The 27,436-nt window shown below is 47.1% G+C and overlaps 2 protein-coding genes across 4 annotated transcripts in view; both read right to left on the reverse strand.

Moving 5' to 3' along the window:
• Positions 1-10,059, reverse strand: part of LOC134984278 (gastrula zinc finger protein XlCGF26.1-like) — a 42,483-nt gene extending 32,424 nt beyond the window's left edge. The window contains exon 1 of the mRNA XM_063949904.1: positions 9,513-10,059. Coding sequence (XP_063805974.1) covers positions 9,513-9,942 — 430 coding nt within the window. The 5' untranslated portion in view covers positions 9,943-10,059. The remainder of the gene's footprint in view (positions 1-9,512) is intronic.
• The window catches only part of LOC134984275 (zinc finger protein 260-like), a 150,943-nt gene extending 129,530 nt beyond the window's left edge, over positions 1-21,413 (reverse strand). Inside the window, exons 1-4 of one of the 3 annotated variants that reach the window (XM_063949902.1) lie at positions 21,353-21,397; positions 17,261-17,388; positions 12,092-12,279; positions 10,768-10,846 (exon numbers count right to left, since the gene is read on the reverse strand). In XM_063949902.1, the coding sequence (XP_063805972.1) occupies positions 10,768-10,801 (34 nt within the window). In that variant the 5' untranslated portion in view covers positions 10,802-10,846; positions 12,092-12,279; positions 17,261-17,388; positions 21,353-21,397. Of the gene's footprint in view, positions 1-10,767; positions 10,847-12,091; positions 12,280-17,183; positions 17,389-21,352 lie in introns of all 3 variants that reach the window. The other 2 variants (XM_063949900.1, XM_063949901.1) reach the window with 2 other exon arrangements.
• Between the last annotated feature and the right edge of the window lie 6,023 nt (positions 21,414-27,436).

Consider the following 27,436-nt stretch of genomic DNA (forward strand, 5'->3'; position numbering starts at 1 on the left):
AAAAAAAACCCAGCAGCAAACAGTATGGAGGATGTAGTCAGCACAGTCTGCCACCAGAGGGAGTCGACAGAGCAGGAGTGGAGGCCAGGCAATAATAATAATAAAAGCAGTTCAGGCGACCACTTACTGCCCAGGTAGGGCCACACCGGCAGAAGTCCCTGTCGGAAATCACCGAGACTGTAGTTAAGGGCACTGATCATGGGCTGGCAGTGTCTGTAGCTCCCAGAGAAGCGGCTGGTTTCATGTGGATAAATTGCCAGTTTTCAAGATGACCACTTCTGGCAGGGAAGCCCAAATCAGAAAAAACTGGGCGGGTGAACCAGGTCAGTAATAAGGCAGGAGAGGAGAGGGTACTAGGATGCAGTGGCACAGGGTAGCGTATCTGGCTGCATAGGAACCCCACGTGTATGTCCTCTATAATTCACAGCTCCGCCAGATTCCCCCGTAGCACCATGGGTTAGGAGGAGAGGGGAGATGCCGGGACACTGCTGGAGTGATGACAGGCAATCGCTCCATGTATTCCCCGCTGCCACGACTCAGGGCTTCAATGGCCAGACAGTAGGAGAAGGCAGGCTGCAGGCGGGTGAGCTGACTAACCTGACGCGTCCCTGCTGAGACCACCAATCCCCATAGTATGCACCGCATCAGATGCCAGGAGAGCAGCTCCGCTCAGTGTCTCCCGCCGCAGTCACCGCTGATTCCCAGTCAGCCTCTCCCCACGGCTCCAACAGCACAGCTAGGCACAAGAGTGAACAGGGCACACAGCCCTCGGTGAGTAGCAGCGCTACCTCGCTGAGGTCCAGTCTGTGGTGGGATCACTGCACAACTTCAGTCCGCAGCTTCGGATCCGGGTGTAGGCCGCAACCTGCAAAAGCCAAATGAATGGCTCCCCGGCGCCGCAACCTACACACCGGGGTGTCAAAACACACAGAGGGGCAAGAAAGGGCCTGGAAGAACCCGTATGACAGCTGTAAAAGGCAGAAAGGACCTATATAAGCAGGTGCTCCTTTATCCTGCTTTCTTTTCAGTCAGGCCACACCCCCCGTGACAACTTTTATTGATGTTGAAAACAAAAGTAATGTAGATTTTCGCACCAATCTAAGACCTGCGAATCTACTTTGGAAGCCACCTCTTTTTTTTTTTTTTTAAACAGTCCCCAACTGGACGAGGATAATTGGAATTCCATTTCTTGGAATTCTAACTTCCTACTTGGCGTAACCCAAAATTTCCATCAGCTGTTTTTGGATGTTTAAACACAGTTGTCTTAGTTTTTATAGTTTTTAACACAGGCTCCGCTGCCTTTTCTAAAGATGGAATGGCTTACATAGAACTAATTAGCTCAGGTATGTCAGGTATGTCCAGACCTTCCGAAGTGCAATGAGTCCTCATCCTCCAACGAATCCTCATCTAAAACATGTGTAGACTGTGAAGATGTTGTATCATGTCTATGTGATTTACTTACCACCAGCCTTTCAGCCTGCTGTTTTGAGAGGCTGACAATTCCCTAGGTGTATAAACCTCAGAATGAATGTTGCATGTATGGGTTAATAGGGAATAGCCACATTGGATAATGTCTGTGAAAAGTAGCCCATGAAGGTTTACCAGAACCTGTGCCTGCCTCACTTGTACACGTGGGTAAGCGTTGTCGCCATCCGGCGGGGAGTTGTTGGAGCGACTCTATGGTGCGTATAAGATGCTTTTTTAGAAAGATCACTCAAAAAAATTAGTAATACTATAAAAATAAAATAAGAAAACTTATGGCTCCTGCCGCACCAAACAAAATAGACGTTATGCTAAGAACTTACCGTTGATAAAGTGATTTCTCCTATGTCCACAGGTATCCACAGGATAACATTGGGATATGCCGAAGCGACAGCGGAAATGGCACCAAACAGTCACAAGCTTTATGGCCTCCCAGGATGCATTGGGGCTCTTGCATATAATCCCGCCCACTGACTCAGTCAAATAAGTTGTTTCCACAGCAATTTAGGCAGGAACATCATGTAGAACCCTGTTCAGGCGATAAGAACACACATGCACACCCTTCCATACAAGAGGGAAGAGGTTTAGTGATTGTAAAGATCCTCAAATCAGGTGCGTCAGGGTGGAATTCCTGTGGACATAGGAGAAATCACTGTTATCAACGGTAAGTTCTTACCATAACGTCTACTTCTCCGGCTGGGTCCACAGGTTATGCACAGGATAACATTGGGATTCCCAAAGCCATTTTTAGTGGTGGGTACGCTCCTGATTAGACAGGAGAACCTTTCGTCCGAATTTAGCGTCATGAGAGGCAAAAGTATCCAAGGCGTAATGTCTAATGAAAGTGTTAATGGAAGACCATGTGGTTGCCTTACAAATCTGTTCTGCTGAAGCACCATGTTGTGCCGCCCAAGAAGGACCTACCTTATGTGTAGTGTGCAGAGACATTGGCCGGAACAGGGAGATCAGCACGAGAATAAGCTTCTGAAATTACCATTCGGAGCCATCTTGCCAGCGTCTGTTTACTAGCAGGCCATACTCTTCTGTGAAATCCGTAGAGAATGAAGAGAGAATCTTTCTTTCTGATGGCACTAGTACGATCCACGTAGATTCTTAACGCACGGACCACGTCCAGCGACGCTTCTCCCGCAGAAAGTCTCGATACCTGAAAAGCTGGGACTACAATCTCTTCACTAAGGTTCAATTTTGAGACCACCTTCGGAAGATAACCAGATCTAGTTCTGAGAACTGCTTTATCTGGAAAAAAGATCAGAAAAGGAGACCTACACAATAGTGCTCCTAAATCTGACACTCTTCTAGCTGACGCCATTGTCAGTAGAAAGAGAAGTTTAGCCGTCAACCATTTAAGATCTGCTCTCTTAAGAGGTTCAAACGGAGGTCCCTGAAGGATTTTAAGAACCAGATTCAAATCCCAGGGAACTGCAGGAGGAACAAAAGGTGGTTGAATGTGTATCACTCCCTGAAAGAAAGTACGCACATCCTGTAAGTCAGCAATCTTTTTCTGAAACCATAAAGTTAATGCTGATACCTGAACTCTCAAGGAAGCCATCCAAAATCCTGGATACTTTAAAAGATCTTGGATCCAAACTTCTTTCGCTACATCAATGAGTATAGGCTTGCCATATTCGATGATAAATACGAGCTGAAAAAGGTTTTCTTGCTCTAAGCATAGTTTGAATTACTTGTTTTGAAAATCCTCTTGCTTCTAAGATAGAGGTCTCAACAGCCATGCCGTCAAAGACAGACAATCCAGATGACTGTGATAACAAGGACCCTGCATTAGTAGATCTTGACGTTGAGGGAGCAGTATTGGAGCTTCCACGGACATCCTTAGCAGATCTGTGTACCAATGCCTTCTGGGCCAAGCTGGAGCTATTACAGTTATGGCTCCCTTTGCTTGCTTTATTTTCCTCACTACCCTGGGTAACAGGGAGATTGGAGGAAACAGATATGCTAGACAAAACTCCCAATTCACTGACAGTGCATCTACAAGGATTGCTCCGGAATCCTTTGTTTTTGATCCGTATATCGGAACTTTGTTGTTCAGATGGGATGCCATGAAGATCTATCTCTGGCAACCCCCATCTGTTTACTATGGTCTGAAATACTTCTGGGTATAATGCCCATTCGGTTTCCTGAATGGTTGTCGACTGAGAAAATCCGCTTCCCAGTTCAGTACACCTGGAACAAACACTGCTGACAATGCTGGGAGATGGAGTTCTGCACACCTTAGTATGGGAGTTACTTCCTCCATCAATCTTTTGCTGTGAGTTCCTCCCTGATGATTGAGGTACGCTACCGCTGTAGCATTGTCTGAACGGATCTGGACTGGTCTTCCTTGCAGACTGTCCTTTGCCTGAACTAGAGCCATGTATATGGCCCTTATTTCCAACAGATTTATTGGCAGGCGACTTTCCCTTATGGTCCATTTTCCCTGGAACCAGAGGCTTTCGAACACCGCTCCCCAGCCCTGAAGACTGGCATCTGTTGTCAGGATTCGCCAATCCGTTACCCAAAAAAGGTCTCCCCTTGCTTAGATGGTCTGTCTGTAGCCACCAAGCTAGAGACCTTCTTACGTCTACTGGAAGATTAATCATCTGTCTTTTTATTGTCTGATGTCTTCCGTTCCATCGGGTCAGAATGAGATGCTGTAGAGGTCTGGAGTGGAATTGTGCATATTCCACCATGTCGAAGGTAGACACCATCAGACTCATCATTGCTGCATGGACTGATATAGTCTGACTGCAGCAACTCCAGAGTCATTACTTGCACCTTCGATATCTTTTTCCATGGTAACAAAATTCTCTGTAGACCTGAATCCAATATGGCCCCCAAATGAACCATCCGTTGTGACGGACTCAGACGACTTTTCGCAGTTTATGAGCCACCCGTGTCTTTGTAGACAAACTATTGTCTGTTGAAGATGGCTCAAAAGTAATTCCTGAGATTGTGCCAGGATTAAAAGATTGTCAAGGTATGGAAATATTCTTATCCCCTGCTTGAGGAGATAAGCTGCCATAACCACCATAATTTTGGTTAACACCCTGGGGGCTGTTGCTAGCCCGAAGGGCAAAGCCTGGAACTGAAAATGTTGCTGGAGGATGGCAAACCGGAGGTAACACTGATGAGACTGTGCTATAGGCACATGTAGGTAAGCATTCTGTATATCCAGAGATACCATGTAATCTCCTGGTTCCATGGCCAAAACTATGGAGCGTAATGTCTCCATGTGGAACCTTGGAAACCAAATGTATTTGTTTAACATTTTGAGATTGAGAATGGGTCGGAATGACCCATTTGGCTTCTGCATCAAAAATAGATTGTGGAGTAAAACCACTGTCCCCATTGTGTCGGGGGTACTGGGATAATTACACCAGACTGAAGCAGTTTCTGAACCGCTTCCTGCAGGGCACTGCCTTCGACTCTATTTGAGACGGAGCGGTGCAAAAAAATCTTTGAGGAGGCTACCTCTTGAAGGGGAAACCATAACCGAGAGATACCACTTCTGCACCCAAGCATCTGTCGTCCACTGCTGTCATATATGTGCATATTGAAGGAGTCGGCCCCCAACCCTGGAAACCTCCAGGCAGAGGCCCGTACCCTCAGACTGATGGCTTCTGTTCTAGCTTGGAGCCGGCCGTCTATTGGCCCATTGCTTCCTATCCCTAGTTGACTTATTGAACTGGGGCTGCTTAGGTTCCTCTTTCCCTTTTGCTCTGCCTTGCCATCGAAATGGCCGAAATTTCGAACCCCTAGTCTTAGGGTTATAACTAGCCGGAAATCTGACCTTCTTGGATTCAGCTTCCGATTCTAGAATATCTGTCAATTGTTTCCAAACAGAATATCACCAGCGAAAGGCAGAGCTTCCAGAACCTTCTTGGATTCTGCATCCGCTTTCCAATGACGTAGCCAAACTGCTCTGCGAGCAGCTACTGTCAAGGCTGATGCTTTAGAAGCAATTGTACCCATATCAAGTGCTGCTTCTTCCAAATATTGCGCAGCTTGTTTTATACGGCCTAAAAGAGATTCCGCCTCCCCTGTGGAAGGGAAGAGGCCTTTTTCTAGTTTCTCCGCCCATTCTACCATCGCTCTCGTCATCCAGGCTGAAGCCATAGCTGGCCTTCCTACAGCCCCCGAGAGAGAAAAAAATATTTTTCAATAAACCATCTATTCTTCTATCTGTAACATCAGTCAGTGAAGTAGACGGCAATGGTAAAACAGATTTACGCACAAGTCGCACAACATGTGCATCTACTTTAGGAGGAACTTCTCTTTTTGAACAATCCGCAGCTGGAAAAGGATAATAAGAATCCCATTTTTTCGGAATCTTATATTTTTTACCAGGCGGTGCCCAAGGTTCTTCCATCATTTCCGTCAGATCTTCTGATACTGGAAATTCAGTCCTAACTGTCTTTGTTCGTTTAAACACAGGTGCTTTAGATTTTTACACTGTCTTGGCTGATTCCTCCAAAGAGAGAATAGCCTTCATTGCATCAATAAGCTCAGCTATATCCTCTGAGCTAAAACCCTCCGACTGATCATCATATGGGGTATTAGAATACACTGTATAGTCATCTGTTGTATCATCTTGTGTAGTCTGCAACATGGATGTATCTACCCTGGTCCTAACAGCCTGGCTACTTGTAGAAGCTACTGGAACTAAACCATAAGGAGGGAGCTGCATGTATGGGTTAATAGTGTAACCTATTACCTGGGGTGGAACTGCAGGAGTTAATCTGTACAATATTGCAGACAAGGTTTGCGCGAACATACTCCATGGTGGTTCTACTGGTTGTTGAACCGGAGCCTGCTTTTTACTTTGCCGATACGCATAACAGTTTGTACATAACCCATCATAAGTAATAAACTGTTCCATTCCATCTAAAATCCCCATTTTACAAGATAAACATGTTAAGGATGTAGGAGTGCCTGATAAATTATCCTCGTCACTTTTGCCGCTCACAGACATAGTCAATTTTTCAGTGTTTACCAACTACACAATTTGTGACTGAGAACACACACACACACACACACACACACACACACACACACACACACACACACACACACACACACATATATATATAGAAGTGAAATCAATCTGATCACAACCGTGCACCTGAATTGAGGTTCAGAATAAAACTGACAACATTTAAAAGTCAGCAATCATACTAGCAGTCAGTCACATGTTATATATTAAACATTGTCATATGAGAATATAATCAACCACAAACAATTACTTTACAAGTAGGAGTACAATTACTGTATTTATGTTTTAACAAGTTTTTCAGACATTTTTGTAGAAAACAACAGTAGTGTACAGGCCTCATATGCAATATGTACCAAAATTAACAATTCATACTAACAAGTAGAAGGTATCTTATTACTGTATAACCCTTACTCAGTAGAGTGGGATACAGGGAGACTCACCCCACTTCCATGATCTATCAATACGCTCGAAAGACGCTAAGTAGATTCAGACGCTACTAGTGTACACTACCGCTCCGGTAACTGATGAGAGACACAGACGCTCAATAACGGACACAGACGCTCAGTGAACGATAAGTGTATGCAGACGCTCCTGTGTGCGACCAGGTCTAGGCGGAAACTCTAGTGTACACAACCGCAGCGGCCTAAGCTGCGACCGAGTACCCTCGTTGTAGCGTCTGAGATGGAAGTGAGGCCATCAGTTCATGGGCGGGAGACGCACGGAAACTGGTCATGAACTGGGGGGAGGGGCGACCAGGAGAGCGCCTGACTCCCCTTGTTGACATAAACTCTAGGGGTCGCGGCCTCAACCTAGTCCTGGCGCCTATGGTCCCTAAAGCGTAGCATCAGCCACTATTTGTAGTCTCCTCCAATACAGTGCGGCTGTGTCCGGAAATCCCTAGTAAAAGGAAACCGATGCCCTACCTTCTCCCCATGGTCTGGCCACAGCCTGGTAACATCTGCTGGACCTGATAGAACATCAGTCACAGACGCCCGTCGAGAGAGCACTGTACCGCGAAGGTAAGCATTGTTGCGACCCGGTGGAGAGTTGTTGGAGCGACTCTTTCTAGTATGCGTTTAAGACGCTGTTAAGAAAGATCACTCAAAACAGACTATAAAAATAAAATAATAAAAGCTTAGGGCTGCCCTAACAGCACCCCTGTGACCATGGTCCGGCTCCTGCCGCACCAAACAAAAAACTGATTTGACTGAGTCAGTGGGCGGGATTATATGCAAGAGCCCTGATGCATCCTGGGAGGCCAGAAAGCTCGTGACTGTTTGGTGCTATTTCCGCTGTCCCTCCGGCATATCCCAATGTTATCCTGTGGATAACCTGTGGATCCTGCCAGAGGAACATATATATATATCTAAGAGGATAGAATTTGATCGGTGTTGTTACACTGTTTTGATGGCAGGTTACTTGATACTTTTGTCCCCATTGGTTACTATAGGTCACGTGGACGAGGTTCTCTCCATGTCCCCGGATGTAGCATGTGTCAGGTGACGTCACTTTGATGTACTGGAGTGAGCGACGGATGGCGACATGGGCAGTTCCACCGGGTATATTAATGACACGGGACGTGCACATGCGTGTAGATGGTGACACTAAAACTACTGGATGATCATTGTAAATGTCTGAGGTATTGATACAATGCAAATTTGTTGAGACATTGTTTCTTTGTCAGATGGAACCATGGGTCGTGCACGTGATGCAACTGGCAAAAGCGAGCCATTGGTTTTGCCCGAGACCGGCTTTTGTTTGTTGGTGATCCCTTGTAGACAGTGAGTAGTATCCATCTACAGTGGAAGAAGCATGGACACCAAGAATATCAGCGGCGGAACAGTGGGTGAAAGTAGATCATGACAAATCGGGACCACAGGCATTTAGGGCGCTAAGCAACAACCAATCATTCCAAACGCATCAGGAACTGCACCAACAGTACAATGCCGGACCCAGCCAAGCAGTCCCAGATCTGGTGAATTGGTGGCACGTCAGACTGGTGCTCCGAAAATCTATCCAAGCCTTTTGGCCACTGTTCCGCTGCTGAGAGCAAACCTAAAGGTTAACACTAATGCGATAGCTGTTTTTATGGTAATTATTTTGAGCAATAGAGTAGGACCTGCAGTATAGTAGGGTCACTTGTCAGGCGCTGCAGGCTTAAATGCACTGAGCAATACATGTTTATTATTGTTAGTTATTATAGTGAGTGCAAGACACATTTATGTATGTAGTAAGGCTACTGCGAGACCTTAGATTGAGCAATATTGGATCTGGCCATTACATTCCCTAAAGTCATAACCTCATAACTGCACAGAGCAGGAACTATTATTCACAAGTAATTAGGAATGTGTTCCTCATGAAAAAGTCCACAATTACCATCTGAAGGTTACACAATTATTTCAAGTCTACACAATTGATATTTGCGGATAAAGCCTTTAACAGAAAACACCCCTGAAGAAGTCACTATTGACGAAACGCGTTGGCAGACACGCAATTTGTATTTAGAGTGAATTGGAGTGTATAAGAACAAGCCCGCCCATGCAAGGGTGACAACAAGTGCAAAACGCTTGTCTTCTGATTATACAGATATGTACTTGTTATAAGCTTTTACTCTGTTTTACTTGAAGTTCTAGATTCAAATTTCATTTTATTTCTGAATCTTATACAAATTGTATTTGGTGACCTCAGGTCTACTGTATAGCAGGAAATATTTCATACCTGCATCATCTAACAAAATGCATATAAATTAGGCACTCCACAAAAAACAATACTAATTATATTATATACATACATACATATATACACATTTATATATAATCACTAATAATAAACTTCTGCTTGTTACTTTTAATAACATTATAGTGTTGTGTGTAATAACTCTCTACATGTGATATTTGTCATGGATAGCCTTGTGTTAGAAACACCCAACTGAGAACAGGGGAGGGTGTAGGATAAGAGATTGCTGTAGTGACTGAGCAATGAGAATATGTGACTTCTGTATTAAGTGTTTATTACTCACCTGTGCTGATATCTGTAGGGATCTCCTCCTCCTTACACTGCTGATCACCCCTCACATACGTCTCTTCTTCTCCCTCTGTATCTTCTGCCTTTATATCAGTCACATGCGTCTCTTCTCCTCCCTTTGTATCTTCTGCCTTCATATCAGTCACATACGTCTCTTCTTCTCCCTTTATATCTTCTGCCTTTATATCAGTCACATACGTCTCTTCTTCTCCCTCTATATCTTCTGCCTTCATATCAGTCACATACGTCTCTTCTTCTCCCTCTGTATCTTCTACCTTTATATCAGTCACATACGTCTCTTCTTCTCCCTCTATATCTTCTGCCTTTATATCAGTCACATACGTCTCTTCTTCTCCCTCTATATCTTCTGCCTTTATATCAGTCACATACGTCTCTTCTTCTCCCTCTATATCTTCTGCCTTCATATCAGTCACATACGTCTCTTCTTCTCCCTCTGTATCTTCTACCTTTATATCAGTCACATACGTCTCTTCTTCTCCCTCTATATCTTCTGCCTTTATATCAGTCACATACGTCTCTTCTTCTCCCTCTATATCTTCTGCCTTTATATCAGTCACATACGTCTCTTCTTCTCCCTCTATATCTTCTGCCTTTATATCAGTCACATACGTCTCTTCTTCTCCCTCTATATCTTCTGCCTTTATATCAGTCACATACGTCTCTTCTTCTCCCTCTATATCTTCTGCCTTTATATCAGTCACATACGTCTCTTCTTCTCCCTCTGTATCTTCTGCCTTCATATCAGTCACATACGTCTCTTCTTCTCCCTCTATATCTTCTGCCTTTATATCAGTCACATACGTCTCTTCTTCTCCCTCTAAATCTTCTGTTTTAATATCAGACAGACGTTGTACCTTGAAAAAAAACAAGAAACACTATAATGACATTTGCATACAGTCAGATTAAACTGAGGTGAAACAGTATAATATCAGTGTATAAGACACACAGCTCTTCTACAGATCATATAGTGACAGTCACTTTGGTATATTGGGGAGACCCTAAATCCCACCTACCTGATCCTCCTGTGGGATCCTGTGATTCTCCTCTGTACAATCCTGGGAATACAGAGGAAGGGCACATCTGTCTGGGATATCTCTGTTACTGGGCCCATCTGTAGGAGACACACAGTGACTGAGTACAGTGTATATTTGTGATTATCAGATGATGTGTGTATATAGGGGCCCCCATACCTGCTCTCCCCTGTACAATACATGACAGTCTCCTCTTACCCAGTGATGTGAGGGGCCGGTGATTCTCCATCATCACGGCCTTGTACAGACCCCTGTGTTCCTTTATACACTCCACCTCCTGCATGGAGACATAGACAGTGACATCCTGACACCTTATAGGAACCTGACACCCACAGTGATACATTCATCACCCAGACACATCCCCTGGTGTTACAGTATAATGTCCCATTCCCAGCAGTCACCTCTCCAGTCATCATCCAGACACATCCCCTGGTGTTACTGTATAATGCCCCATTCCCAGCAGTCACCTCTCCGGTCATCACCCAGACACGTCCCTTGGTGTTACTGTAAAATGTCCCATTCCCAGCAGTCACCTCTCCAGTCATCACCCAGACACATCCCCTGGTGTTACTGTATAATGTCCCATTCCCAGCAGTCACCTCTCCAGTCATCATCCAGACACATCCCCTGGTGTTACTGTATAATGCCCCATTCCCAGCAGTCACCTCTCCGGTCATCACCCAGACACGTCCCCTGGTGTTACTGTATAATGTCCCATTCCCAGCAGTCACCTCTCCAGTCATCACCCAGACACATCCCCTGGTGTTACTGTATAATGCCCCATTCCCAACAGTCAACTCTCCAGTCATCACCCAGACACGTCACCTGGTGTTACTGTATAATTTCCCATTCCCAGCAGTCACCTCTCCAGTCATCACCCAGACACATCCCCTGGTGTTACTGTATAATGCCCCATTCCCAGCAGTCACCTCTCCAGTCATCACCCAGACACGCCCCCGGTGTTACTGTGTAATGTCCCAATCCCAGCAGTCACCTCTCCAGTCATCACCCAGACACATCCCCCGGTGTTACTGTATAATGTCCCATTCCCAGCAGTCACCTCTCCAATCATCACCCAGACACGTCCCCTGGTGTTATTGTATAATGTCCCATTCCCAACAGTCAACTCTCCAGTCATCACCCAGACACGTCACCTGGTGTTACTGTATAATTTCCCATTCACAGCAGTCACCTCTCCAGTCATCACCCAGACACATACCCCGATTTTACTGTATATTGTCCCATTCCCAGCAGTCACCTCTCCAGTCATCACTCGGTCACGTCCCCTGGTGTTACCGTATAATGTCCCATTCCCGGCAGTCACCTCTCCAGTCATCACCCGGACACATCCCCTGGTGTTACTAAATAATTCTCAATTCCCAGAAGTCACCTCTCCAGTCATCACCTGGACACGTCCCCCGGTGTTATTGTATAATGCCCCATTCCCAGCAGTAACCTCTCCAGTCATCACCCAGACACATCCCCCGGTGTTACTGTATAATGCCCCATTCCCAGCAGTTACCTCTCCAGTCAGCAGCTGAATGATCTTGTTGGTGAGTTCCAGGATCTTCTTGCCACTGTGTCTCTCATCAGTGAGTGAGATGGAGGCACCGTAATGGGGCTCTGTGTCCTTCTAAGTCCTACTGACACACAGGGACGGCTGCTGGGTGTCTCACACTCACTGGATGTATTCCTTACTACTGTGTAATCCTGCGAAATGGGGGAGACATCAATATCACTGAAAATACTCCCAGATACCCTCACCTCCCCAGTCATGTCCCTGTACTATGACTATAGATATGTGATGTCACTGTGACACTCCCAGATCCCCTCACCTCCCCAGTTATGTCCCTGGACTATGACTATAGATATACGTGATGCCACTGTGACACACCCAGATCCCCTCACCTTCCCAGTCATGTCCCTATATTATTATTATAGATATAAGTGACGTCACAGTGACACTCCCAGGAGTGTGATATACATTTGCTTCATTCTGCTCCAATTATCATCTGTTACACATGCCATGGATATTTTGGTCTCTGCTTTAATATATCCTAGAATTTGAGCAATATTTTCAATCCCCACAACTACATATAATAAAATTAATAATAGTAATAATGGGATTTTAATTACCTACCGGTAAATCCTTTTCTCTTAGTCCGTAGAGGATGCTGGGGTCCACATTAGTACCATGGGGTATAGACGGGTCCCTTGGGAGCCATGGACACTTTAAGAGTTTATTGGTGTGGGCTGGCTCCTTCCTCTAGGCCCCTCCTACCAGACCCAGTCTAGAAACTGTGCCCGAGGAGACGGACATACTTTGAGAGAAGGAAATATATATAGTGGTGACAGTGGTGAGATTCACACCAGCTCACACATCACAACAGAAAAACCAAGTTAACCATCTTAAAACAAGTCAGCAATGGCTGAACCAACAATACTGAACCAATACGAAGCACAGGATCCTCTACAGACTACGAGAAAAGGATTTACCGGTAGGTAATTAAAATCCTATTTTCTCTCACGTCCTAGAAGATGCTGGGGTCCACATTAGTACCATGGGGATGTACCAAAGCTCCCAGTACGGGAGGGAGAGGGCTGAGGTTCCTCCAGAACCGCTTGACCAAACTTTAGTTCCCCAGAGGCCAAAGATTCGAAACTGTAGAACTTAGTAAACGTGTTCGAACCAGAACAAGTAGCTGCTCTGCAAAGTTGTTAAGCCGAGACACCCCGGGCAGCCGCCCAGGAAGAACCCACTTTACGAGTAGAGTGGGATTTAACAGATTTTGGACACTGTAAGCCTGCCATAGAATAAGCATACTGGATAGTAAACCTGATCCAGCGAGAAATCGTCTGCTTAGAAGCAGGACACTCAATCTTGTTGGGATCATACAGGACAAACAGAGCGTCCGACTTTCTGTGACGAGAAGTTCTCTTCACATAAATCTTCAAAGCCCTCACAACATCCAAGGATTTTGAAGTAATTGAGGAGTCAGTAGCCACTGGCACCACAATAGGTTGGTTGATATGAAAAGCAGACACAACCTTCGGCAGAAATTGCTGACGCATCCTGAGCTCAGCTCTATCTTCCTGAAAAATTAAGTAGGTGCTCTTGCAGGACAATGCCCCCAACACACGTCTAGCAGATGCCAAAAGTGTGACTGCCTTCCAAGTGAGAAATTTGACTCCAACCTCCTGTAAAGGTTCGAACCAATCCGACTGGAGGAACTGCAACACCACATTAAGATCCCAAGGTGCCGTAGGAGGCACAAAGGGAGGCTGGGTGAGCAGAACCCCTTTCAAGAAAGTCTGAACCTCAGGGAAGACAGCCAATTGTTTCTGGAAGAAAATGGACAAAGCCGAAATCTGGACTTTAATGTAGCCCAAACGCAGGCCCACATCCACACCTGCTTGCAGAAAGAGGAGAAAACGCCCTAGTTGAAACTCCACCGTAGGAAACTACTTGGATTCACACCAAGACATGTACTTTTTGCAAATTCGATGGTAATGTTTAGATGTTACTCTTTTCCTAGCATGTTTCAGGGTAGGAATAACCTTGTTCGGAATGCCCTTCCGAGCTAAGATCTGGCGTTCAATTTATATGCCGTCAAACGTAGCCATGGTAAGTCTTGATAAGCGAACCGCCTCTGTTGCAGAAGGTCCTCTCAAAGAGGAAGAGGCCTTGGATCTTCCAGCAGTAACTCATGAAGATCCACGTACCAAGCCCTTCTTGGCCAGTCCAGAGCCAAGAGGATCGCCTGAACTCTTGTTCTTTTGATTAGTTTGAGAATCCTTTGGTTGAGTGGAAGTGGAGGGAACACATACACTGACTGGAACACCCACGGAGTTACTAGGGCGTCCACTGCCACTGCTTGTGGGTCTCTCGACCCGGAACAGTACCTCCCAAGCTTCTTATTGAGGCGGGAGGCCATTTTGTCTATTTGAGGTATGCCCCAAAGACTTGTCACCTCTGCGAACACCTCTGGGTGGAGGCCCCACTCTCCTGGATGAAGATCGCTGACAGCGCCACTTCGTGCTTTTCCGCACAGAGGATGATTCTTGTTACCTCTGACATTGCAGCTCTGCTCTTCATTCCGCCTTGTTGGTTTATGTAGGCCACAGTCGTTACATTGTCCAACTGAACCTGAATGGCCTGATCTTTCAGAAGATGTGCCGCTTGTAGAAGACCGTTGTACACAGCCCTTAGTTCCCGAATGTTTATTGGGAGGATGGATTCCGAACTTGACCACTTTCCTTGGAAGTTTTCCCCTTGGGTGACTGCTCACCCAACCTCTGAGACTTGCATCCGTGGTTAGGAGGATCCAATTCTGAATCCCGAACCTGCGGCCCTCTAGTAGGTGAGAGGTCTGCAGCCACCCTGGGCACAGTTCCTATAACTGAGGTCTGGAGGAGGGATATAGAGGGAGGAGCCAGTTCACGCCCCTTAAAAGTCTTAAAGTGTCCATGTCTCCTGCGGATCCCGTCTATACCCCATGGTGCTATGGTTCTTTGAATGTCCCCAGCATCCTCTACGGACTAAGAGAAAAGGATTTACCGGTAGGTATTAAAATCCTATTTTTTCCTTGAAACAGAATTTCCCATTCAATGTCCCTTAATGCTTCCTTCATCATGTCAAAGTTGGCTTTGCTGAAGTTTAGAGTCCTAGTTGAGCCAGTACAGGACATGAGGTGGAACCGGATAACGACATTTGTTTGTAAAATGTTTGAATATCTACCAGCAGTATCGTACCCTTCGCCTGAGAAGCTAGTAATCCCGAAGAATCCGTGAGGCGGGAAAACTAGAAACTCTAGTCCACTCCCTTGGCAACCTAACTCATTCTAGCGGCCTAGGCATGATATCACCGTGATGTTTGAGTGAAACCATTTCCCCCACCTGCCTGATCCCCAGGCAGCGAGGTCCACCATCAAACCGAAGGCTTTGAGAAGGCAGAACCCGAATCTGTCCCTGGGAACCTGGCGGTGCAGGTTTTCTGGATTTTCCCCAATGTCCTCTAAAGGAAGTGGAGGAACCCTTGGATTTATGTGTAACCCTTGTGGTTCGAATGTAGTGCAGTGTATGCAGAGGATACAATATTCTGGTTAGTACTGAAGGAAGACAAAGACTGGCGTATAGCGGAAGTAGTGCCTATATTCAAAAAGGGAAGTAAAGCTGAACCAGGTAATTATAGACCAGTTAGTCTTACATCTATAGTGGGGAAAGTATTGGAAGGTATTCTAAGAGATAGTATTCAGAAGTTCCTTGAAACCAATAAGGTCATTAAAAGGAATCAACATGGGTTTATGAAGGACAGATCCTGTCAAACCAACTTACTTGGCTTTTATGAAACAGTAAGCGCAAACCTAGATCAGGGTAAAGACGTGGATGTAATCTTTTTAGACTTTGCCAAAGCGTTTGATACTGTACCTCACATGAGACTTATATACAAGCTACAAGAATCAGGGCTAGGAAGCACAATATGCACTTGGGTCAAAAACTGGTTAGATAATAGGAAGCAGCGCGTTGTGGTTAATGGATATTTTTCAACTTGGACTGAAGTGCTAAGTGGTGTGCCGCAAGGCTCAGTATTAGGACCGCTATTGTTCAATATTTTCATTAACGACCTAACAGAAGGTCTAGAGAGCATGGTGTCAATTTTTGCAGATGATACCAAATTGTGTAAGGCTATAAATACAGAGGAGGATGCCGAGTCTCTTCAGAACGACTTAGTTAAATTAGAAGCATGGGCAGCCAAATGGAGAATGCGCTTCAACACAGACAAGTGTAAGGTAATGCACTGTGGTAACAAGAACAAAAATTACACCTACCTACTAAATGGGGTAAAACTAGGGGATTCTGTACTGGAAAAGGACTTAGGTGTCCTCATAGATAGCAAGCTAAGCAGTAGTACCCAAAGTAGGACTGCAGCAAAGAAGGCTAATAAGATATTAGCATGCATAAAACGGGGTATTGATGCTAGGGACGAGAGTATTATACTCCCATTATATAAATCACTAGTGAGGCCACACCTTGAATACTGTGTACAGTTCTGGGCACCGTACTACAAAAAGGATATCCTGGAGCTTGAAAAGGTACAAAGGAGGGCGACCAAACTAATTAAGGGCATGGAGACGATGGAATACAAGGAAAGGCTTGAAAGACTAGGCATGTTTACATTGGAAAAGCGGAGACTAAGAGGGGATATGATCAACATCTACAAATATATAAGGGGACAATACTCAGAGCTTGCGCGGGACCTGTTTTTGGTTAGATCAACACAGAGGACTCGTGGACACTCGCTCAGGTTAGAGGAGAGGAGATTCCGCACAATACGACGTAAAGGCTTTTTCACGGTAAGGACAATACGTGTTTGGAATTCCCTGCCCGAGGGAGTTGTAATGGCGGAATCTGTCAACACCTTTAAGAATGGGTTAGATAAATTCCTATTGGATAAGGATATCCAGGGGTATGGTGCATAGTCATGCATTATAGTTACTATTTAGTCAAATCATCATACAGAGGACACCACAAATAGGTTGAACTCGATGGACAATTGTCTTTTTTCAACCTCAGATACTATGTTACTATGTTACTATGTTACTATGTCGACTTACCCGCAGTCGGCTGGGATAGTTAGGTATCCAGCACATCCCCACCAGGGTCTCACATGTGAAGGACAGACTCGCCATACCTTACTCTGTATCCGCAGTCCATTGGTGTCGCCACCGTCCCCTGCATGTCTAGGCCGCCAGGACAGAAGACCCTGCGTAATGCAGGCCAAACTCCGTCACGGCCACCAGCCGAGAAGTCTGTAGAATCCTGTATGTGACATAGAAACAAGGAAATGTCACAGTCATACCTAGAACCTAAATCATCAAGTAAGGAGCCTGACCAAGTTACTGAGTTACACCTGTATGTACAGTATTAGAGAGTAGTCTCAATCTGCGATCAGCCCAATCCCTTATGGAGGTTGTACCTTATGGATAGGTAACACAACCCTCTTTGACAATTTAGACACTCTTTAGGGATGTGAAATACGGGTGTATTCAATTGGTGTCAAATCCTTCGTATTGTCGAAACCGGGGCTCTTTCGACGAAAAAACAATGTCGAATTGGATTCGACAATTCAACACGTTTTCAACAAAAAAACGTTGGATCCGTTTTAACATTTGACAATTCGACAGTCAAATTATTTTTTTAAGATTCCTCATCCCTAATAGCCTCAATCATATGTTACACCCCTCATATGCATTATTTGGGCAAGACTACGCTTTCTAGGGTACAGAGTTGGGGTGAGAGGCACAGCTGTGGCTCCTTCCCAGTATGGGATATATTTGTATAAAAATACGGTATAGAACACCTTGCTGAGGCCACCCCTGGGGTTCTGCCCCAGAAGCCTGAGCAGTACAGTTTTGAGGATAGTATAGACTCCCCGGTAGAAGATACATACTCTGCAGCACAAGACTCAGAGTCCCTAGATATGATTATGTGAGATATACATATTTACACACAGAGACAGGAAAATGTCAGACACAGTTTCCCCCAGAGTACCTTCAGAGAGTCACAGAGTATAAGGAGCCAGCCACACAGCGCCCCTGTAGGCAGTTATTATGATAAAAGCCCGGCGCTGACTAACTAACCTTAATAGGGTACTCAGTACTATAATCACCCTCCCCCCCCTTCCCTGTCTATAACACCCTGGTACCGCAGAGGTATGCTGGATTTATGTGGAGGGCAGCGTTCTGTTCCTATGATCTGCAGGGAGAAAATGGCGCCGGTAAGGCTGGATCCGCTATGAGGAGAAGCTCCGCCCCCTGTAATGGCGCATCTTCCCGCACTTAGAGATTATACTGATCTGAGATATTTCTGCAGCAAACAGTGGATTAGACCTTGAAAGCTATTTTGACCAGTGTAGGGTATTGCGCTGGCCCAGGACGCCCCTCACTGCGCCTAACACCGTGTGTCCGCTGAGCCTTCCGGAGAACAGCCTGTCAGAGCTGCGCTCCCACCCTTGTGCCGCCATTCTCGCGGCGACCCGCTTTCCGGGGCACCGGCGTTATAATCACCACTCTTCTTTCTTCTGGCTCTGTTAGGGGGTGGCGGCCGTGCTGTGGAAGTGAGCGGTCGCCTCGTGGGCTTGCGATTAGCACCCTCAGGAGCTCAGTGTCCTGTCAGCGGAGTAGAAAACCATTAACTCTTCAGGAAGTTGGTTCCTATTCCCCCCCCCCCTAAGTCCCACGAAGCAGAGAGACTGTTGCCAGCAGCCTTCCTGTAACCTAACTAACTCTAGAAAATAAACACCTAAGAAAACTCCTAGGAGTTCCCCTAGCTGTGACCGGCTCCTCCGGGCACATTTTCTAAACTGAGTCTGGTAGGAGGGGCAGAGGGAGGGCCAGCCCACACTATTAAACTCTTAAAGTGCCCATGGCTCCCAAAGGACCCGTCTATACCCCATGGTACTAAATGGAACCCCAGCATTCTCTAGGACATAAGAGAAACATAATATAAATACCTGTTTCCACTACTGCTTGCCAGTGTACACAGGGGGCTATAGTGGGTCTGCCCCAGGAGGGTCCCATATGCCACCCCTGCGTGTTTGCAGCACCATGAACCGGGGGACCCCCCTAGCGGGGTCGCGGTTTGTAATCACCACATTCGTCACCTTCAGGCTACTATTAGGGGTGTGCGGCGATTGTGACCGCTAAGGCGCAGTGCCTCCTGTACAACAGCGGGGAAGCAGCTCCGACACCTTGCAAGGCCGGTGACCGCACCCGCCCCCCTCCTAACTCTCACGGTGCAGGTATACTGTTACCCATCTCCGGTATACAGTATACCAAAAATAACAAAGATTGAAAAGAAACTAAAGAAAACTCTCTGGATCCCCAGAGTGGCATCCTCTCCTGAGGGCACATTTTCTACACTGCCTGTGGGAGGGGCATAGAGGGGAGGAGCCAGCACACCCAGTGGAAGAGATTTAAAGTGCACCGGCTCCTTTGGATCCCATCTATACCCCATCGTACTAGATTACGCCAATATCCCTTATGGATGCTAGAGAAACAATAATAATAGTACACAACAGGCTGCTCCCCCTGTATAATAATAATAACAGGACACCACAGCCCGCTCCCTCTGTATAATAACAACAGGACACCACAGGCTGCTCCTCCTGTATAATAATAATAATAACAGGACACCACAGCCCGCTCCCTCTGTATAATAACAACAGGACACCACAGGCTGCTCCTCCTGTATAATAATAATAACAGGACACCACAGGCCGCTCCATCTGTATAATAATAACATGACACTACAGGCCACCCCCCCTGTATAAAAATAACAACAGGACACCACAGGCTGCTCCTCCTGTATAATAATAATAATAACTGGATGCCACAGGCTACTCCTCCTGTATTATAATAATACTAATAATAATAACTGGACAGCACAGGCTGCTCCCCCTGTATAATAATAATAATAACAACAGAACACCACGGGCTGCTCTCCCTGTATAATAATAATAATAATAACAGCACACCACAGGCTGCTCCCTCTGTATTATAATAATAATAACAGGACACCACAGGCTGCTCCCTCTGTATATTATGACAGCACAGGATGCTACCCCTGTATATTATGACAACACAGGCCGCTCCATCTGTATACTAGGACAGCACAGGATGATACCCCTGTATATTATGACAACACAGGCCGCTCCTCCTGTATACCATGACAGCACAGGATGCTACAACTGTATATTATGACAACACAGGCCGCTCCTCCTGTATACTATAACAGCACAGGATGCTACCGCTGTATTACGGTAACGGTGGGGTCTGCGCCACCTGTATTACGGTAACGGCGGGGTCTGCGCCACCTGTATTACAGTAACGGTGGGGTCTGCGCCACATGTATTACGGTAACGGCGGGGTCTGCGCCACCTGTATTACGGTAACGGCGGGGTCTGTGACGCCTGTATTACGGTAACGGCGGGGTCTGCGCCACCTGTATTACGGTAACGGCGGGGTCTGCGCCACCTGTATTACTGTAACGGCGGGGTCTGCGCCACCTGTATTACGGTAACAGCGGGGTCTGCGCCACCTGTATTACGGTAACGCCGGGGTCTGCGCCACCTGTACTACAGTAACGGTGGGGTCTGCGCCACATGTATTACGGTAACGGCGGGGTCTGTGATGCCTGTATTACGGTAACGGCGGGGTCTGCGCCACCTGTATTACGGTAACGGCGGGGGCTGCGCCACCTGTATTACGGTAACGGCGGGGTCTGCGCCACCTGTATTACGGTAACGGTGGGGTCTGCGCCCTCCTGTATTACGGTATCGGCGGGGTCTGCGCCACCTGTATTACGGTAACGGCAGGGTCTGCGCCACCTGTATTACGGTAACGGCGGGGTCTGCGCCACCTGTATTACGGTAACGCCGGGGTCTGCTTCTCCTGTATTATGGTAACGGTGGGGTCTGCGCCACCTGTATTACGGTAACGGCGGGGTCTGCGCCACCTGTATTACGGTAACAGCGGGCTCTGCGCCTCCTGTATTACGGTAACGGCGGGGTCTGAGCCACCTGTATTACGGTAACGGCGGGCTCTGCGCCACCTGTATTACAGTAATAAGACACTAGAGTGTCAGACACCTGTACAGGGATAATGCAGCACCAGAGGCTGCTCCAGCTGCACTATAACAAGGCACCAGAGGCTGCTCCCCCTGTAGTACAGAACCTGACACCAGAGCTGCTCAGCCTATAGAATAATAATAATAATATCATTACCTGCTGCCAGACACAGCAATGGCTGCTCTCTGCTCCTGCTGCCTTGTGGGAATGATAGAAGGAAGGCGGAGCTCAGACCAGGGGAAAATGGCCGCCGTTCCTGACGTCACTACACAACCAGGGAACCTATTGCTGCTGCCGGACTGGTCTACAGGAAAATGGCCGCCGGCCTCCTGCACTGAGGACATGTATGGTAATAGTCCTTACAGAAGGCGGAGCTGAGGGCGGGGCGTGGGATGGGAGGGGCCAGACGCCAGGAAGCAGCCTGTGCCTATCATTCCCTACTTCCGGCCTGTGCGGTCCACCTTACTTCCGGTCACTGCATTCCGTTCCACACACAGGAAGATCACGTGATGGTTGGTTCTAAATCGCGGTTCTAGCATCTACCATCAGCTAATGGCGTCAGGAGGAGCAGCCTGTAGTGTCCTGTTATTATTATTATTATTAGTTTCCCTGTAATATAAGTCTTCGGTCTCCAAAGCTGTTGTAGCGCATACTTGCCTACCTGACCCTCTCCATGATTGCCATCACCTGTGGGGAGCTGGGTAATTGATAAGAAAGGTGTCACCACAGGTGATGGCAATCATACATTACCAGGAAAGTCCAGGAACAGAGCATTTTCTCCCTCATGGAGAGGGGCAGGTAGGCAAGTATGATATACAGGGGGAGCATCCTGTGGTGTCCTGTTGTTATTATTATTATTATTATTATTATTATTATACAGGTGGAGCAGCATGTGGTGCCCTGTTATTATTATTAATATACAGGTGGAGCAGCATGTGGTGCCCTATTATTATTATTATTATTATTATTATAATACAGGGGGAGCCGCCTGTGGTGTCCTGGTATTATTTTTATACAGGAGGAATAGCCTGTGATGTTCTGCTAATATTATTATACACGGGGAGTAGCCTCTGGTGTCCGGTTGTTATTATTTTACAGGGGTAGCACCCTGTTGTGTCCTGTTACTATTGTTGTACAGGGGGAGCAGCCTGTGGTGTCCTGTTAATATTGTACAGGGGGAGCAGCCTGTGGTGTCCTGTTATTATTGTTTTACAAGGGGAGCGGTCTGTGGTGTCCTGTTATTATTATTATACAGGAGGAGCAGTCTGTGGTGTCCTGTTATTGTTTTACAGGGGATCAGCCTGTGCTGTACTGTTGTTGTTATTATTTTACAGGGATAGTGGCCTGTGGTGTACTGTTATTAATATACAGATGGAGCTGCCTGTGGTGTCCCGTTACTATTATTATTATACAGGGTGAGCTATCTGTTGTGTCTTGTTGTTGTTATTATATAGGAGGAACAGTCTGTGGTGTCCTGTTGTTATTATTATTATTATTATACAGGGGGAGCGGCCTGCAGTGTCCTGTTGTTATTATTTTTATACAGGAGGAGCAACCTGTGGTGTTCTGTTGATATTATTATACACGGGGAGCAGCCTGTGGTGTCCTGTTATTATACACGGGGAGCAGCAGTGGTGTCCTGTTATTATTATTGTTATACAGAGGGAGCAGCCTGTAGTGTCCTGGGGTTATTATTATACAGGGTTAGCATCCTGTAATGTCATTTTATTATTACTATAAAGGAGAGCAGAATGGGGTGTCCTGTTATTATACACGGAGAGCAGCCAGTGGTGTCCTGTTATTATTATTATTATACAGAGGGAGCTGCCTGTAGTGTCCTGTTGTTGTTATTATTATTATACAGGGTTAGCATCCTGTAATGTAATTTCTCTGACGTCCTAAGTGGATGCTGGGGACTCCGTCAGGACCATGGGGATAGCGGCTCCGCAGGAGACAGGGCACAAAATTAAAAGTTTGACCACTAGGTGGTGTGCACTGGCTCCTCCCCCTATGACCCTCCTCCAAGCCTCAGTTAGGTTTTTGTGCCCGGCCGAGAAGGGTGCAATCTAGGTGGCTCTCCTAAAGAGCTGCTTAGAATAAAAGTTTGTTAGGTTTTTTATTTTCAGTGAGTCCTGCTGGCAACAGGCTCACTGCAACGCGGGACTAAGGGGAGAAGAAGTGAACTCACCTGCGTGCAGGATGGATTGGCTTCTTAGGCTACTGGACACTAGCTCCAGAGGGACGATCACAGGTACAGCCTGGATGGGTCACCGAAGCCGCGCCGCCGGCCCCCTTGCAGATGCTGAAGAAAGAAGAGGTCCAGAAATCGGCGGCTGAAGACTTCCCAGTCTTCTTAAGGTAGCGCACAGCACTGCAGCTGTGCGCCATTGCTCTCAGCACACTTCACACCGCGGTCACTGAGGGTGCAGGGCGCTGGGGGGGGGGGGGCACCCTGGGCAGCAATGAGATTACCTATACTGGCTAAAAATACATCACATATAGCCCCTGGGCTATATGGATGTATTTACCCCTGCCAGGATTACAGAAAAAAACGGGAGAAGAGCCCGCCGAAAAGGGGGCGGGGCCTATCTCCTCAGCACACAGCGCCATTTTTCCCACACAGCTCCGCTGGTAGGAAGGCTCCCAAGCTCTCCCCTGCACTGCACTACAGAAACAGGGTAAAATCAGAGAGGGGGGGCACTTATTTGGCGATATTCATAATATTTAAGCTGCTATAAGGGGAACAAACTTATTTAAGGTTGTCCCTATATATTTATAGCGCTTGGGTGTGTGCTGGCAAACTCTCCCTCTGTCTCCCCAAAGGGCTAGTGGGGTCCTGTCTTCTATCAGAGCATTCCCTGTGTGTCTGCTGTGTGTCGGTACGTGTGTGTCGACATGTATGAGGACGATGTTGGTGTGGAGGCGGAGCAATTGCCTGTAGTGGTGATGTCACCCCCTAGGGAGTCGACACCGGAATGCATGGCTTTGTTTATGGAATTACGTGATAGTGTCAGCACGCTGCAAAAGTCGGTTGACGACATGAGACGGCCGGCAAACCAATTAGTACCTGTCCAGGCGTCTCAGACACCGTCAGGGGCTTTAAAAAGCCCATTACCTCAGTCGGTCGATACGGACACGGACACTGACTCCAGTGTCGACGATGAAGAAACAAACGTATTTTCCAGTAGGGCCACACGTTACATGATCACGGCAATGAAGGAGGCTTTGCATATTTCTGATACTGCAAGTACCACAAAAAGGGGTATTATGTGGGGTGTGAAAAAACTACCTGTAGTTTTTCCTGAATCAGATGAATTGAATGAAGTGTGTGATGATACGTGGTTTACCCCCGATAGAAAACTGCTAATTTCAAAGAAGTTATTGGCATTATACCCTTTCCCGCCAGAGGTTAGGGCGCGTTGGGAAACACCCCCTAGGGTAGATAAGGCGCTCACACGCTTATCAAAACAAGTGGCGTTACCGTCTCCAGAAACGGCCGCCCTCAAAGACCCAGCTGATAGGAGGCTGGAAAATACCCTAAAAAGTATATACACACATACTGGTGTTATACTGCGACCAGCTATCGCATCAGCATGGATGTGCAGTGCTGGGGTGGCTTGGTCGGAGTCACTGACTGAAAATATTGATACCCTGGATAGGGACAGTATTTTATTGACTATAGGATGCATTTCTTTATATGCGAGATGCACAGAGGGATATTTGCACTCTGGCATCAAGGGTAAGTGCGCTGTCCATCTCTGCCAGAAGAAGTTTATGGACGCGACAGTGGTCAGGTGATGCGGATTCCAAGCGGCATATGGAAGTATTGCCGTATAAAGGGGAGGAGTTATTTGGGGTCGGTCTATCGGACTTGGTGGCCACGGCAACAGCCGGAAAATCCACCTTTTTACCTCAGGTCACCTCCCAGCAGAAAAAGACACCGTCTTTTTCAGCCGCAGTCCTTTCGTTCCCATAAGAACAAGCGGGCAAAAGGACATTCATATCTGCCCCGAGGCAAAGGAAAGGGTAAGAGACTGCAGCAAGCAGCTCCCTCCCAGGAGCAGAAGCCCTCCCCCGCTTCTGCAAAGTCCTCAGCATGACGCCCGGGGCCTTACAAGCGGACTCAGGTGCGGTGGGGGGTCGCCTCAAGAATTTCAGCGCGCAGTGGGCTCACTCGCAAGTGGACCCCTGGATCCTGCAGGTAGTATCTCAGGGTTACAGGTTGGAATTCGAGACGTCTCCCCCTCGCCGGTTCCTGAAGTCTGCTTTACCAACGTCTCCTTCCGACAGGGCGACGGTATTGGAAGCCATTCACAAGCTGTATTCTCAGCAGGTGATAGTCAAGGTACCCCTCCTACAACAAGGAAAGGGGTATTATTCCACGCTGTTTGTGGTACCGAAGCCGGACGGCTCGGTAAGACCTATTCTAAATCTGAAGTCTTTGAACATGTACATACAAAAGTTCAAGATGGAGTCACTCAGAGCAGTGATAGCGAATCTGGAAGAAGGGGACTTTATGGTGTCCTTGGACATCAAGGATGTTTACCTTCATGTCCCAATCTGCCCTTCACACCAAGGGTACCTCAGGTTCGTGGTACAAAACTGTCATTATCAGTTTCAGACGCTGCCGTTTGGATTGTCCACGGCACCCCGGGTCTTTACCAAGGTAATGGCCGAAATGATGATTCTTCTTCGAAGAAAAGGCGTCTTATTTATCCCTTACTTGGACGAACTCCTGATAAGGGCAAGGTCCAGAGAACAGCTAGAGGTCAGTGTAGCACTAACCCAAGTAGTGCTGCAACAGCACGGGTGGATTCTAAATTTTCCAAAATCCCAGCTGAGCCCGACGACACGTCTGCTGTTCCTAGGGATGATTCTGGACACTGTTCAGAAAAAGGTGTTTCTTCCGGAGGAGAAAGCCAGGGAGTTATCCGAACTTGTCAGGAACCTCCTAAAACCAGGAAAAGTGTCTGTGCATCAATGCACAAGAGTCCTGGGAAAAATGGTGGCTTCTTACGAAGCGATTCCATTCGGCAGATTCCACGCACAAATTTTTCAGTGGGATCTGCTGGACAAATGGTCCGGATCGCATCTGCAGATGCATCAGCGGATAACCCTGTCTCCGAGGACAAAGGTGTCTCTTCTGTGGTGGTTGCAGAGTGCTCATCTGTTAGAGGGCCGCAGATTCGGCATACAGGACTGGGTCCTGGTGACCACGGATGCCAGTCTGAGAGGCTGGGGAGCAGTCACACAGGGAAGAAACTTCCAGGGCGTGTGGTCAAGCCTGGAAACGTCTCTTCACATAAATATACTGGAGCTAAGAGCAATTTACAATGCTCTAAGCCTGGCAAAACCTCTGCTTCAGGGTCAGCCGGTGTTGATCCAGTCGGACAACATCACGGCAGTCGCCCACGTAAACAGACAGGGCGGCACAAGAAGCAGGGGGGCAATGGCAGAAGCTGCAAGGATTCTTCGCTGGGCGGAAAATCATGTGATAGCACTGTCAGCAGTGTTCATTCCGGGAGTGGACAACTGGGAAGCAGACTTCCTCAGCAGACACGACCTTCACCCGGGAGAGTGGGGACTTCATCCAGAAGTCTTCCACATGCTTGTGATCCGTTGGGAAAAACCAATGGTGGACATGATGGCGTCCCGCCTCAACAAAAAACTGGACAGGTATTGCGCCAGGTCAAGAGATCCTCAGGCAATAGCTGTGGACGCCCTGGTAACACCATGGGTGTACCAGTCAGTGTATGTGTTCCCTCCTCTGCCTCTCATACCCAAGGTACTGAGAATTATACGGCAAAGGGGAGTAAGAACGATACTCGTGGCTCCGGATTGGCCAAGAAGGACTTGGTACCCGGAACTTCAGGAGATGCTCACGGAAGATCCGTGGCCCCTACCTCTAAGAAGGGACCTGCTTCAGCAGGGACCTTGTCTATTCCAAGACTTACCGCAGCTGCGTTTGACGGCATGGCGGTTGAACGCCGGATCCTGAAGGAAAAAGGCATTCCGGAAGAAGTCATCCCTACCCTGATTAAAGCCAGGAAGGAAGTGACCGCACAGCATTATCACCGCATTTGGAGAAAATATGTTGCGTGGTGTGAGGCCAGGAGGGCCCCGACGGAGGAATTTCAACTGGGTCGATTCCTACATTTCCTGCAAACAGGATTGTCTATGGGCCTCAAATTGGGGTCCATTAAGGTTCAAATTTCGGCCCTGTCGATTTTCTTCCAGAAA

Source organism: Pseudophryne corroboree (assembly GCF_028390025.1).
Source record: "Pseudophryne corroboree isolate aPseCor3 chromosome 3 unlocalized genomic scaffold, aPseCor3.hap2 SUPER_3_unloc_46, whole genome shotgun sequence".
NCBI classification, from domain to species: Eukaryota; Metazoa; Chordata; class Amphibia; order Anura; family Myobatrachidae; genus Pseudophryne; species Pseudophryne corroboree.